Source organism: Capsicum annuum, chromosome 7 (assembly GCF_002878395.1).
Source record: "Capsicum annuum cultivar UCD-10X-F1 chromosome 7, UCD10Xv1.1, whole genome shotgun sequence".
Classification (NCBI taxonomy): domain Eukaryota; kingdom Viridiplantae; phylum Streptophyta; class Magnoliopsida; order Solanales; family Solanaceae; genus Capsicum; species Capsicum annuum.
Window position 1 is genome coordinate 66,878,517 of NC_061117.1, and position 16,185 is coordinate 66,894,701.

Here is a 16,185-nt window from a genome sequence, read left to right on the forward strand (position 1 = left end):
TCTATACCCAATAGCATGAGGCAATTGGGGTTATAAGAGGGTATAAATTAGAGAAAATGCATAAAGTAATTATTAAAATTATCTCGAATTTATAAAAACACAATTAAAATTTGCGGAAATTCTATTGCCTCACAAAACAATTCTAAAATGGTATTATCACATCTATTTTAAATAAGTCCTAAGTTTTAAAATTAAGCGTTTATTGACACATTAATTTTGCTAATTTTTTTTTTTCAGTTTTCGCGTCTCTTATTACTTTTCTTTTTCTTTTTCCCTTTCCTATCCTCCTCCCTCTACGTTCTTCTTTTTCAGTAACCCTTTTCTCCATTTTCCCTTTCCCATTCTTTGTTTGTTTATCTCCTTCACCAACAACTATCCTCACCCTTTTTTATTTTTTAAAATATATAAATGGCTTTTTCTTCTTTTTTTCAATATAACATGCTGCTTCTTTTTTTATTTTTTCGTTTCCAGCAGATTCAAAAGGTTGAGATATTAATTAATTTATCTTTTTTTTTTTTTGTACAACTTTAGCAAAATTTTGGAAAAAAATAATTTTTTCAAAATTGACAAGGATTTGAAATGAATCTCGAAGAAAAAAGTTAAATGACTCTATTTAATCATATTAAATTTTGATGAATTTTATTAAGTTATTTCAAATGTAAAAGAAATTTTAGATAAAATCACAACAATATAATAATAATAAAGGGTGAAGTTATAAATAAGTGCTGAAATGGGAATGTTTGCATTGGGGTTGCGGGTGGTGCGGGTTGGAGGAGGGTGGGGGAGGGAGCTGACAGGGATGAAGAAATGGTGGCATCAATCTTTTGAAGAAAGAAAAGAATAAAATTACAATAACAAAAGAAAAACGAAAAAATTAGATGACAAAAAAGAATGTAATAATATCAACTCAAAATTGTTTAATAGGGTAATAGAACCCCCCAAAAAATTTAAATGATTTTTAAAAATATGGTACAACTTTGATGGCTACTTTATGCATTTCTCTATAAATTATAAAGGCCTCCACTTTTGGAAGTTTCATCAATCAGATTATCGATTAGCCATATCCTAGATAGCTTAGTATAATTATCATCTTCCCTGCTTTTCGCCATTATACTGCTCATTCTTCATTAAAAAAAATATGCATCAGCTAAATTATAAAGATGGTTTAAGCATCTTCATTTCCACGTTTTCAGTTTGGTTGACCATTAAACTGATGAATGTTAATTGCCAGAGATCCATGCTTTCAACACAAGCAAAATTTGTTTTAACTTCCTATTGAACGATTATAGATGTCACTTCAAATAGAAGTATGTGTTTGAAATGAAAACTTGATCTAAAATAGTCGAATGGAGTGCTAGCAAGTCAAACCTGTCTATTTACAACATTGGAACCTACAATCTGTGATAAGTGTTGCAGAAAGAATCTTATAACTGTTGGACTATGTACTAATGGTATCGGACTAGAGAAGATTTCCGCAATCATATAAATGCAGGCCTAGATGGTTTGCTTAGTCGGGTAATATAGTAAAAAGAATGCTGATACAACAAATGTTGTACTTCATCGTAGGATTCTCACGCGACACTTCTCCAAACATGAGGCATGCCCAGTAATAGAATGAGCTATAGGCACGAGCACATTTACCAACACATAACTCACAGGAAAGACACGAATTACAATGTTCGACTTCTCCAACTCAATGACACAGGGTCTCTCCAAAGTTTACCCAACGTGCAAAGCTATCTGAAAGTTCCTCGACAACGACACAGCTCTGGGCATCACTGTAGGATGCCTCTGCTCCAGCGTTTTCTGTTCCCTGCAAATAGTGAACTCTGTAGTTGAATATTCATGCATCGAGAAGGTAGACAACATTTTTCAGTAACTTAGACATAGTAATAGCATTAATTGTGAAAACAGTGCATTGTCAACTGCACCAGAAACAAAAACCACCAACAACAACAAACATACCCAATATATTCCCACCAAGTGGGGTCTGGGAGGGTAAGTGTACGCAGTCCATACCACTACCTCGGATGTGAGATAGAAAGGTTGTTTCCGATAGACCCCCGACTCAAAATAAAACAATCTAGACAAGGAATAGTAAAAGAACAAGATAGACTAGAAATCAATATATCCCATAATACCACAAGATACACTAAGTAATACAACCAAAGATACAACATCCTAACTCATACTAACCTTCTACCCTAATCTGCCTCCTTCACAACTTCTTATCTAAGGTCATGTCCTCGGTAAGCTGGAGCTGCTCCATGTCATGTCTAATCACCTCTCTCCAATATTTCTTCGGTCTACCTCTACCTCTTGAAACCATCCCTAGCCAACCGCTCACACCTCCGCACTAGGGCATCTGTGCCCCTCCTCATCACATGACCAACCCATCTCAACTTTGCTTCCCTCATCTTGGCTTCCATCAAAGCTACTCTCACCTTATCACAAATAACCTCATTTCTAATCCTATCTTTCTTAGTGCACCCACACATCCACCTAAGCATTCTCATCTCCGCCACCTTCATCTTCTGGATGTGGGCCTTCTTAACATACCAACACTTCACCCCATACAACAAAGCCGGTCTAACCACCACTTTATAGAACTTGTCTTTAAGTTTAGGAGGTACTTTTTTGTCACACAAAATTCCGGAGGCAAGCCTCTATTTCATCCACCCTACCCCAATCCGATGAGTGACATCTTCGCCAATCTTTCCATCCTCCTGAATTATAGACCTCAGATACTTGAAACTATCTCTCTTATGAAAGAATGAGTACCAAGCTTAACAACTACATCGGACTCATCAGACACCTCGCTGAACTTACACTCCAAATATTCTGTCTTGGACCTACTCAACCTAAACCCTCTAGACTCAAGGATTTGCCTCCAAACCTCCAATTTAGCGTTAACTCCACTCCGTGTCTCATCAATCAAGACCACATCACCCGCAAAAAGCAAACAAAAAGGCATCTCACCTTGAATTTGTCGCGTCAAAATATCCATCAAACAGACGAAGCGTCGATCCTTGGTGTAACCCCATCAAGACGGAAAGTGCTCTGAGTCCCCTTCCCCAGTCCTAACCCGAGTCTTGGCTCCGTCGTACATATCCTTAATCGCCCTAACATACACCATAGGTACACCTCTAGCCTCCAAACACCACTAAAGAACCTCCCTGGAAACTCTATCATAAGCCTTCTCTAAGTTGATAAACACCATGTGCAAATCCTTCTTCCTTTCCCTATACTGCTCCATTAGTCTCCTAACGAGATGGATGGCTTCAGTAGTCGAGCGGCCTGGCATAGAAACCAAGCCAGGCAAAAATGGTAAGCGACTACAATCATGTGTTAGGTGACTACTAAACCAACACACTAAGGGAATTTGCTAAAATTGTTCAGCGAACCTTTAAAGAAGCTGTTTTGGCTCAGGAAAACATGAGAAAGAGGGGGATACAGCTATGATCAAGATGCTATCTGTATAGACAGAAAGCAGAAACAATCAACCATCTGTTTTGACACTGTAGAATTACTAACCAGCTGTGGGATATGGTCATTACTCTTGGAGGAATCTGATGGACAATGCCAGAAGAACTGATGAAGTTCTAGCAAGCTGGAATGAAGAGAAGAAATGCAACTGCAACAAAGACAGATGGGAAATTTTCCCAGCAAACATTTGGTGGAAAATATGGAAGGAAAGAAACTCTAGATGTCTTGAAGATACAAGTAGCACTTTACAGAACATGAAATCAAACTGTGCTCTTTAGTTTGTTTTTGGTGCAAGTCTTAAGTACATAGATGATCATGGGGAAACTGTAAAGGTATTAGGATCCTTGTAAGAAAAGCAAGGATTCTGTAACAATCCATTTTGGTTTCCAGCAAATTTTAATGCTGATGTCTGTATATATACACAAAATATGTTACCTTTTCAAGAAAAGAAAAAGAGGGGGGGCGGGGGTTACAACAATTTGAGTTCTTTCTTCACTGTGGATATAAATTTGCCAAGATAAGTTATAGCCGCATTGAAGAATGATGGATATGGATTGCCAAACTTCAGGATTCATGTGAAGAAAAACAAATTTTCTTTTGAACTTGAATGAATGCTACTTTTTGTTCGCAATAAATTTTTGTGGTGCTGAAAATTAACAGCAAGCAAAAATAAATAAAAGAAATATAATAATTTTATTAATGAATCTAGTGAGTATAATTATGTGGTTCCCTTGATTCTTCTCTCCTAAGATTTTTCCGTAATTCGAGGGTTGTAGTAGCGTGTTTCTCAAATGTAGGATAATTTAGACCTCGTTGAGATGTGTTTGATCTCCGGAAACGTCGTACAACACTTCGGCGTTTTGGGTTGATCTTCGGGGAAAACTCCATTGACCACTCCTTTGAAGAACTGTGGTTGATGTTGCCAACGATTGTCCAAGTCTTTTTCCGAATCCCCCCTTTAGAATATTATGTACCCCCTATTTATAGTTGGGGGAAGTAGGCCAGGTTGCTTGTGATTGATTGAAACATGTCATTTTGACACTTGACGACATTTGATTGGTTCTTGAATTTGAACAAGGTTTCCACATCATTTGGACATGTGGCATCATCTTGTTGGTCTTTAATTTGACGGGATGCCAAGTCACCTTGACACGTAGCATGGGTTTGGGCTTCAAGGTATAATGGACCTTGGTCTTGAATTTAACAAAATGGACTAATTAATGGGTTTGGGCTTCAAGGTGTAATGGACCTTGATCTTTAATTTAACAAAATGGACTAATTAATTTGTAAGGCCCAAATTAATTAACCAATCTAAATAATCATGGATTAAACTCAAATTTTGTATGAATTTAACCCATTGAATTTTATATGTCTACAAATGCCCCCTACTTCGAGACTTATCGACGTGTAGGCTTGCCAAAATTTGGGAGCGAGACTTGAAGTACTCGTGAATGTGTTTTTATTTTTGTGACCTCAAAGATACTTGTTTCTCATCGATGCATTCTAGCTAGACCAGTACTTGCGAGTGGTCTAACTAAAATTTCTTCCGTGTGGTGGCCTTGTGATTTATGAAAAGCGATGGGTATTGAGAAAGTATGTACTTATATAGTGAACTCCTCAAATGAGACACTATCAATTACGAAATGTCATGGGAAGTATTCATGCGTATATAATGATTTTTTTCTAAACTTTTCAGGTTTTGACTCTAATGCAAGCCCTTCCATAATTCGGCTCAAACAAATACTTTCCATAATTTGGTTCTACTAGAAAATTTTCCATAATTTAGTTAAACTGAAAATTTTCCCTAATTTGGATTCCGTGAAAACATTCTATAATTAAGCTCCAAGAGAAATTTTCCATAATTTCGGTTCTAATGAAACTTTTCATAATTATAATTTCCCATAATTCGTAGGATGAAACTTATGTCGCTTTCTTTTGACATCTATAAATACCCATGTTCCTACGGTGGTTGGTTGTAAATTTGTGACACCATCCAACTCAATTGAGTCCGTATCCAGAAGGCAAAACCTTCTCTTACATATGATTTCCATCACGTTTTCACAGCTCTGCGCAACTATGGTAGAAAATCCATATCTTGCCGCATAAATGCTAAAATTTCGATCCGTTTGATGTTCCAGAAACTAGACTCGTAGAGCTACGATATATCTGAAATCCACAATGAGATAGTTCCTAAATCATCCCAGGTAACACTTTGAATTCGTGCTAAAATTCTGATGAGCTGACTGTCCCAGCTTCATGTGGCTTTACGAAAAAATGTTTATCTTTCGTGACCGTAATGTCGCATCCTCATCTAGAGATAATGAGGGACCAACGAAATCCGAATGCCAAAATCCTTGCCATAAAGGTTCTTCCTCCGGCCATTGATAACCTCTCACTTGACAGAGAATTGTGAGTCTTTTCACCTTAAGGAATGGTCGCAAGCTGAGATGAAAGATGTCAAGGGAAATTTCTCGAGTCAGGCTATAAGCATGAATGTTCACCTGCTGAAATCCGTAATTGATAAAGGAAACACACCCGCTAAATCTTCTCCTCCTAAGGGATGCCTTAGCAATTGAAGTGTTCCATCTTCTGGTTTTGGTTACGTTTGCTAATACTCTTGACTACTGGGAATGGGTAGAGGATGTGTTGCCTCGCTACAAGGAAGAGTTGGAGCGCATCAAGGTTTATGACTCCGTATATACGTCTTTGTTTATGTATGACTATGATGGCAATGTGCTTCACGCTTTTTGTGAGCTTTGGCGTCCATTTACCAATACTCTTTCCACTTTCATGGGAGAAATGTACATATCACTTTGGGACTTGTGGATGATTGGAGGTCTTCCAATTCACGACTCTTTTTTGTTGATGAAGTTGTCCCATCAGCAAAAGAATTAACACATACAAATACTTGCGAAAAATCATCTCTTCCCAAAAGCTGCTTGTATTTATTTTCAGCTACATAGGGCTCCTCATTTGAGAGAATTAATGCAACAATCACGTGACACTATGTTTTTTATTTATTCATGTGACTGAACTTAGAATGAAACTCTAAGTACTTACGTACCTTGGTGAAGAGAATTAAGTCATAACGTAGTTCAGAAAGAGTGATTTTTTTATTCTTTTTTGGTGTCCCTAACTTTTGCCTAGATCACCTCCTTTGAGGTTTTCAATCTAGCGGACTTTTATTTTTTTAATTTTTGGTCCTAACTTTTTCCTAGGCCACCTTTTTTGAGGTTTTCAGCCATACGAACATTTTTCTTTTTTTCTTTTTAAGCCATACACAGCTTATACTCTTGCGGACCAGGAGTGACATGCAGTTTAAGCTCGTGCCTTAAGGAGCATTTTGGGGAAGAATTCTTGTAATGTAACTTTTCTCCCAACCCTTAGTGATGAAATATTATTGCACTTCAGTTTGATATTGAATTTTATGGCCCGCATTGATTGAAGCAGATTTGCACTTGATCTCCTGTCGACTTCTAGAAGTAGGAGTTTAGAAGTTCCTTGACATTTTTTTCCTTTTTCGAGCGATCAATGTCCAAAGTATCACCTTTCTTGCTATTAGAAAAGTCATTTGACATGGACTGGAACCTTAATTTGGTCAAAGCTCCCAAATTGTAGCATGACGACTCTATTGGTGATGCCACAGTAGAGCTTTTGAAATTGAACCTTTCTTATAGTCCAATTTGGCACTAACATGGTTTGCATCAACTATATCGCCATTATCAATGATCTTTCCCTCTCACATTAATGTCATGATTTTTTTCTTTAAGATGAAGCATTTTGTGGTATGATGACTAACAACGCGGTGAAATTTGTAGTACTTAGGATCATCGACTTTGTTTGATTCTTCAAGTTGCTTTGACTTAGGAAGTTTAATGACTTCTTTTGCTAGCAACTCGTGAAAAATCGCAGGAACATCAGAGTCGGGAAAAGGATATATATTTGCTTGTAATTCCTTCAAGGTTGGTTGATTTTTCACTTCTCGCATTTGTTGCTTTGGAGATTTCTCTTTCAATTTTTGTCCTGTGCAACTCACATTTGTCGCCATAAATTTCCTAATTTGATCTTCTGACGAATCCTTGAATCTTGTGACTTCTTTTCTAGGCTCAAAGACAAGTGACGTCATTTCATGATTTGCAATGCTTAGTTCCATGTCATGTGCGCGCGTAGCTAATTCTTCAAAAGTTCGAGGCTTAATTCCTCGGAGGATATACACAAGGCCCCAATGCATCTCTTGAATGCAAACTTCAATCGCGGAAGTTTCAAAAAGTTAATCCTTGCAACCAAAGCTCAATGTTCGCCAGCGATTGATGTAATCCACTACAGGCTTATCTTTACTTTGTCTTGCATTTGTCAGCTCCATCATGCTAACCGTATGATGGGTGCTATAGAAACGATTTAGGGACTTTCTAGTTGCTCCCAACAATCAATGGATTCAGACTCCAAGTCTATGCACCAATCAAAGGCGTTGCCTTTGAAAAAGCGAATAAACTGCTTGACAAGAAGATCACCATGTGTACCAGCACTAGCACTGCTACAAGTCTTAACGAAATGAGCGATGTGTTGCCTTGGATTTTCCTTTCCATCAAATTGTTGAAACTTTGGCGGTTGATATCCAATTGGCATCGGTAAGCCCTCGATTTGCTTAGAATACGGCTTTGAGTATCCTACGAAACTTTGTGACAGACCGTCATATTGTGCCTTGATGGTGTTTGCAATCATATCTTGCATTTGTTGAACTGTTAGAGTAGTCACTGAAGTGGATCAATTAGTGCATTGACTATCAATTGACTTGATGAGCGATTCAACATCAACTTTTTCTCGCGGTGTTAGATTATAACTTGACTCTCTCGAATTGTAGAGATCTAACTTGCTCATAAGTTGAGTGATTTGAAGACCTTTCTCATTAATAGACTTCTTCAAGGCTTCAATGGTTTGCTCCATTATTGCAAACTTTTCATCTATGTCAACCACATCAACCATACAGGTGTTGACTTTCCTTGAAGTTGGAGAATTCGTTGAGTCCTCAGATTCTCCAAAGTAGAAGACAGTTTCAAACAATTCGTTTGATAACATAGATGCAAGGTTGCCCCCGGAGATTGTAGTTACAATCGAAATTTGAAATTTTCTCCTTTTTATCATCTCCAAAAAGGTGAAGTATTGAGATCCATCCAAAGCACATGCGTTGAGCTTGCGTCGATTGATGGGGCCGAAAAGTTTGATCTCAGCAGATGCGACAGTAGTAGACTTCTTGCACAAAATGTCATTGATTTTGAAGTCCATTGCAGTAGTTGATTTTGTGATATCCAGTTTGTAGAAGGAAGAGATGAAGAGCAGAACTAGTCCCATTGGGCGTGCCAAAATTTGTTCGCAACATATTTACGTGGTGCTGAAAATTAGCTGCAATAAAAAATAAATAAAAGAAAAATAATAATTTTATTTATGAATCTTGTGAATACAATTTTGTTCTCTGAATTCTTCTCTCCTATGATTTCTTTGTGATTCGAGGATTGTCAGTAACCTGTTTTTCGAATGTAGGATAATTTAAACCTCCTTGATATAAGTGTGATCTCTGGAGACGTCGTGCAACACTTCATTTCGGGTTGATCTTCGGGGAGAACTCTGTTGACCACTCCTTCGAAGAAATGTGTGGTTGATGTTGTCAATGCTTGTCCGTCTTTTTTCGAATCCCCCCCCCCCCCTTAGAATGCTATGTTACCCCCTATTTATAGTTGTGGGGAGTAGGCCAGGTTGTTTGTGATTGACTGAAACATGTCATTTTGACACTTGACGACTTTTGACCGATTTTTGAATTTGAATGAGGTTTCCACATCATTTGAACATGTGGCGTCATCTTGTTGATCTTTAATTAGATAGGAATGCCAAGTCACCCTAACACGTAGCATGGGTTGGGCTCCAAGGTGTAATGGACCTTGGTCTTAAATTTAACAAAATGGACTAATTAATTTGTAAGGCCCAAATTAATTAATCAACCCAAATAATCATGGATCAAACCCAAATTTTGTATGAATTTAACCCGTTGAATTTTATATGTCTATAGTTCCGTGGATGAATGTCACTTCCGTAAACAGATAGGTTCTAACATTTGGTTAGATCCTTTTTTTTTTTTTGAAAGCTCAAAAAGCATGCATTTTGTAAAGTAGAAGTCCTCAATTAGTTAAACATATTTTTGCATAGGGAGGCTTACTCATTCCTCAATTAAACGTAGGAGGCAAAAGGCTTCTATAAGCACCTCCCATGTGATCTATTTTATTGGTCATATGAAATTGCACCAAAAAACATCACTTTGAGTGGTTTAGCATGAAAATAAATAAATTAGAAAGTGGTAAAATCCTTACTTGTGAAGTAACTGAAATACCAACATTCATGCTACATCCACCTTCACTGGACACCGGGGTCCTTTCCCCCACTATATCACTGACAACATTCTCTGATGATGGTCCACCTATTGGGGAGTTCATGAACAAAGACCTGCACCAACAGAAAGCACAAATAACATTGTTTCTTCTGTCAATCAGTTCTATATGGAAGAACTCAATGATTATTCTTCCTGCAGTTCAGGATTATGGAAACAGCAACTTGAAGGCACCATTATGAGAAATAAAGAACAGAGCGTACACAAAAAGAAGTGTCAACTGTCAAGCCTCAACTTTTTTACAGCGTTTGTCTAGTCCTACACAACCATCAACATTAAAATCTCCTTATCAAAAACAGATATCAACTGAATATTCATTTGAAGTTATCCTTTAAAACCAAAAAGAGAAAATAGTATGGCACAGGAATACTGGTCACAACATAGCCAACTGGCAGAGCATGACCAGCTGTACACATAAAATCCCAAGAACATTGAAGGAATAGAGGAAACATTAAAAGCCTCTCATAGCCTAGGACCAGTGAACTAGGCAAGCAACTTGCAAGCCTATATTAGAGATGAATTATTACATTAAATCCTTTCAGATAGAACTTAGCTGGGAACTGAAGATTTGATGGAAAGGACACGAAGTGTCGTATTATTCATTCCACAGGACCTTGGTTGCTAAAAGTGATAGCAGTTTAAGAACTTAAAAACATTTTGATCTCCCTATTTTACAAGAAATTAATTTCACCACATAACACTGAAGTCTTGCAAAAATTGACTACCAGAACAACAAACATTAATATGAAAAGGAAATCATATTAAAAACATTTTCCTCGAAAGCTTAGTTCAAGTGGCAAAGGTTAAGGGCCTTGTGGCTTAGGTCACAGGTTATAGTCCTGTGCCATGCAAACAAAGTGTGGTATTTAAGTAGAGAAGGGTAGAGCGCGATGGGATTTATCCTTAGTCTTGAAGGCTGTGGTTGGTCCTGAGGGTCGGCCGCAATGGATTACTCGGTCATAAAACAAAAAGCGTACCAAAACATTTGAATTATCAATTAACAGATAACTTGGATTCTCAATACCTAAGAGTACCAATCATTTGGAAACTGGAATGACCAAGTGCAAAGTGTCTCATGATCTCAGCTAATCGAGTTGATGAGAGATAAATACATTAACGTTAAAGGAATCCAATTAAAAATGGCATAAGCAACTGCTTAGTTCCTCCGAGACACTAAAGCCAACAGAATTTGAGAGAATGTAAACCTCAACAAAATATGTCACAGGAAATAAAATATCTCAGATGTAAATTCCAGCTTAACGTTATTATCGACAGAACCTGAAATTAAGTCTTGATGTCCTCAGTCAATTACCTGTCCAAGAACTCTTCCTCACAGGAATTCCCAGAAGAAGATAACCAATCTAAGTCAACAAAGTTGGAGCAGTCATATGCATCTGCATTTTGTTGTTGAAGGGATCGATCTCTTTGCATTTCAACAAAAATTTGCCTTGTAGGAACTGTTTGAGCATACCTGCATTATGAAAGAGCAGAGCAGAAGATGAGAAAGAAACTGATGTATATGTAGTTTTTTCCTTTCTAGGATAACAGAAACTTAAACTAGATTTCATGCTAAATGATCTAAATTCACTTAAATTCTCAGAAGTAGCATATTCATTTGCATGCAGTGAGAAATAGAATCCATAGACGGTAGTTCAACTAACCTCAAATATAATGGTACGACAACACAAAGCTATTTTTTAAGAGATGGTAACAATTTTTTATATTCAAAAGAACAAAAAGTTGTGTTGGTGGTCGAGACAGGGTTGCATCAGGGATCAATGAAAAATTGGAGGTTTGGAGGCAAACCCTCGAATCCAAGGGGTTCAAATTGAGTAGGTCCAAGATGGATTCTATGGAATACAAGTTTAGCGACTTGAAGCAAGAGGACGAAGTGGTGGTGAGGCTAGATTCCCAGGTTGTTTGTAAAAGGAATAGTTTTAAGTATCTTGGGTCTATGATTCAGGGGAATGGCGAGATTGATGAGGATGTATCTAAACGTATTGGAGCAGGTTGGATGAAGTGGAGGCTCGCATCGGGAGTGTTGTGTGACAAGAAGGTGCCCTTAAAGCCTAAAGGCAAGTTCTACAGAGTGGCAATCCGTCCGGCCTTGCTGTATGGGGCGAAGTGTTGGTCAGTCAAGAAATCTCACATTCAAAAGTTGAAGGTAGCGGAAATGAGAATGTTGCGTTGGATGTGTGGGCTTACTAGAGGAGATAGAGTTAGGAATGAGATTATTTGGGAGAAAGTGGGAGTGGCTTCGGTGGAAGACAAGATGCGGGAAGGAAGGCTGAGATGGTTTGGGCATGTGATGAGGAGGGTTCGTAGGTGTAAGAGGCTAGCTTTGGATGGTTTCAGGAGGAGTAGAGGTAGGCCGAAAAAATACTGGAGAGAGGTGATTAGACATGACTTGGAGCTGTTACACTGAGGACATGATCCTAGATAGGAAGGTGTGGAGGTCACGAATAAGGGTAGAAGGCTAGTGCGTCCGGAGGTTGTAACTAGTAGTTGTAGAGCTCTTGTGTAGCCGAGTTAGTAACCATAGGACCGTGTCCATTGGTAGGAGCTGCTAGTGTAGGCTACTACTAGGTGGGTGTCCTTGTCTTTCCTTATTTCCTATCCTTTGTTTTCGTACTGCTCTTGTTTTCGTGTCTCTTTTATTTCCTTTTTTACTATTTACTATTTCGTATTTCGGTTATGCCACCCACCCTGTTTCATGTTCTACTATGACCTTGTTAACTTTTCTCTAACTTGAGCCGAGGGTCTATCAGAAACAGCCTCTCTACTTCCTCGGAGGTAGTGGTATGATCTACGTACATCTTACCCTCCCCAGACCCCACTTGGTGGGAATACACTGGGTCTGTTGTTGTTGTTGTAAAAAGCTATGCTGGGGAATGTACCAAAATATAAATCTCAAATTTATATCTTCTTGCAAAGATCCTAGAACATCTAGAATAGCTTTTGAAGCATTCCTGCTTAAACCAAAAATGAAACAATAGTGGACATTCAGTTTATCTTCTGGAATGAGCTATCCCTATCTTCTAAGCACCTTGGGTCCCTTCCTTTTCATACAGTCCCCCATATGCATACAGGAATCAAATCGCAGTTATTCTACTGAGCAGAGGGTCCTATTTTTTAGAAGATAACATTTCTTGTATAACTATTTGCTGCATAAAAACTGCAGTCATTCATACTTACAACGGGATATAAGAAGATGTACTAAGGAGATCCTAGATCCTATAACATGAACAAAAGATTCTACATCTTCCATATATTCATGTTTACACCAAAAATAGAAAAAGGCCAAACACTTCATTTTCAGTTACTAGGTAGAGCTATAATTGTCTTCAAAACACCTTTGATTTCTCTCTTTCAAAATTATCCACCAAATGCAAGCAGGGACAATCGTCCATCCTTCTTTATGTTCTGAGTGAGTGTTATATTTGTTCCAACACTTCAAGTGTATCTCTTGGCATGACCCACATGATTCCTTTTAAATTAAGGAAAATCCTCCAAAGCTGTACAGTTAACTTGCAGTGTAAAAAAAAGATGGTTGATTGTCTCTGATTCTTCTCCGCACATATAACATGTACAACACAAGTGGAAGCCCTTTTTCTTAAGTCCTTCAGGAGTTAGAACCGTTTTTCTAGCCATGAGCCAAGAGAAACAAGCCACTTTGTGAGGAATTTTAACTTTCCAAATTAGTTTCCAAGGCCAACAACTAATTTGGTTGTCAAAATGATTAAATTCCTTGTAAGCTGCCCTGGCTGAAAATCTCCCTTGCTTATCCACTTGCCATGTAAGAGTGTCTTTATGGGAGGAGGGCCTTGAATAGATTAAGGGTGTTATAGAATTCTGCCAAGTCACCTATCTACACCTATCTACAGATCATTAAGTTGTCTTCTGAAATTCAGGTTCCAACCATGCGCATCCCAGACTTCTACTCCTACTGTGGTGTGGCATCTGGTTGGTTGATTGTTCAGGCTGAATATTTGCGGGAAGAGTTGTTTTAGTGGACGTTGGCCTAACCATCTCGGTGACCAGAAAGATGTTTTCAATCCGTTACCCACTTGATGACTGCACTTACTCATGAATTTGGCCCCCAGATTTCTGATTGACCTCCATAAACTTACTCTGTAAGGTGTAGTGTGTAGTGACTGCCTTGGTTGTCCATTCCCCATCCATATCATACTTTTCAGCGATTACCTTCATCTGGGGCAAACCTTCATAACCATTTCATTAAACAGCAATGGTTTTGAGTTATCAGGTTCTTGATTTCCATACCGCCATTCTTCTTGCTGATAATCACCGACTTCCATTTGACCAAATGTATCTTCTTGGTATCGCGGTTGCCTTGCCAAAGGAAGTTCCTTCTAAGAGCATTTATTCTATACACCACATTTGTTGGAACATGAAAAATAGACATCATATAAGTTGGTAATGCATCTAGCATCTTGTTTACCAGGGTTAGTCTACCACCCAACAATAATAGTATTGATCCTTCCAGTTAATCACCATTTTCTCACACTTTTCTGGGACTCCATTCCAGATATCTTTGGAATTGCTTTTGGCACCACGAGGCATTCCAAGGTAAATAGTTGGCAGCATACCTATCCTTCCTCCCAAAATGTTTGACACGTTGTGAATGTCAAGGACCTCATTAACGGGATATAAGAAGCTCTTGTTCCAGTTAATGTGGAGCCTAGATAAGAGCTCAAAAAGAATGAAAATCACCCTTAAAAATCTTATTTGACCTTTGTCAGCTCCACAGAAAACTAATGTATCATCAACGTATTGTAAATGAGTGATTTCAAGGTTATTTACAGCCCTTGAATCTACTCTAAAATCAATTATCCAGCTGTTTGATTGAGCAGTTTTCATCATATCATATTTAGTCTCTCCATGGCAATGATTAACAAAAAAAGGGATAGTGGATCCCCTTGCCTTAGTCCATCCTCTTTGAGAAGAAAAGAATCCAGCAGGTGAGACGTTGACTAGGACAGAAAACTTGGTGGTGTTGATGCAATAGTGGATCCAGCTGACCCATTTTTCTCCAAAACCCATTTTCACCAAAGTTTGAATAGGAAATTCCAGTTTAGGCGGTCGAAAGCCTTTTGTATATCTAGTTTGCAAAGGATACCAGGTTCTTTGTCTTTTATTCTTGAATTAATACATTCTTTGGCTATAAGAAAGGCCATTTGTTTATCATCCACCAATTTGTGCATCACTTTTTTGAGTCTCTCAGTTAACAACTTTGAGATGATCTTGTAAATACTGCCTATAAGACTAATAGGCCTGAAATCTTTCAGTTCCTTGGCCCCCACCTTTCTAGGAATCAAGGCTACAGATGTAGCATTGAAGCTTCTTTCAAAAATGCCTCTTTCGTGGAAGTTTTGAATAGTGACAATGACTTCAGTGTTCACTACTTCCCAAGAATGTTTGAAAAAAGCCACTGAGAAACTGCACAGGACATTGGCCCATATCTCTTGTGCTTCAAATGGACTCTGTAGCATCAGATTATCTTCTGAAGAAATAGTGGGACAAATTCTCATGTTATAGTGGGGTCTCCAATTTTCTGTCTCTGAATAAAGGTTATGATAAAAAGAGATGATCTCCTTTTTCTATATCAGCAAGGTTTCATACAGGTTCACCATCAGTTTCTAACAAGTCAATATTGTTGAATCTTCTGTGTGCATTAGCTGATTTATGGAAGAACTTGGTGGTGTTGTCACCATATTTCAACCATAATGCCCTTGATTTTTGTCTCCAGGCCATCTCCACCTTTTTTGCCATCTCCCCAAAGCCCATGGTTAAGGTATTTTTGTTTCTTATTTCCCCCTCTTTCCTCCTCTGCTAAATTCTTGAGATCCTGGATTTCTTCACGTTTTGATAATTGCTGCGCGTGTCAAGCTTCTGCATCTCCAAGTTTCCTTGTAATGTTTTGCTCCAGTCTCTAAGTTTGACTTTCAATGCTTTCATCTTGTAAGCCAAAACATAGACACGTTTGCCAACACAATTGAAAGAGTCCCACCAATCCTTGACTCTTTCTTTGAACCCTTCCGTTTGCAACCATCAATTTTCAAATTTGATGTATGATTTGGACGATTCCCAATCGCTGCACTGTAGTAATACAGATGAGTGGTCAGAGGTCACTCTATCCGGAAGTGATTGTTTGATATTCTTGAATCTTTCATCCCATTCATCAGGAATCAAAAATCAATCCAACCTTGCAGCAACATCATGTTTGCCACTTTTTTCCAAGTAAA

General features: G+C 38.2%; 1 protein-coding gene across 2 annotated transcripts in view; it reads right to left on the bottom strand.

Annotated features, from left to right (window-relative positions):
- Positions 1 to 1,241: 1,241 nt before the first annotated feature.
- The window catches only part of LOC107855562 (phosphoinositide phosphatase SAC2), a 99,489-nt gene continuing 84,545 nt past the window's right edge, over positions 1,242 to 16,185 (bottom strand). For both annotated transcript variants that reach the window (XM_047393571.1, XM_047393573.1), the window contains 3 exons: positions 11,235 to 11,393; positions 9,846 to 9,978; positions 1,242 to 1,813 (listed from right to left, as the gene is read on the bottom strand). In XM_047393571.1, coding sequence (XP_047249527.1) covers positions 1,694 to 1,813; positions 9,846 to 9,978; positions 11,235 to 11,393 — 412 coding nt within the window. In that variant the 3' untranslated portion in view covers positions 1,242 to 1,693. The remainder of the gene's footprint in view (positions 1,814 to 9,845; positions 9,979 to 11,234; positions 11,394 to 16,185) is intronic.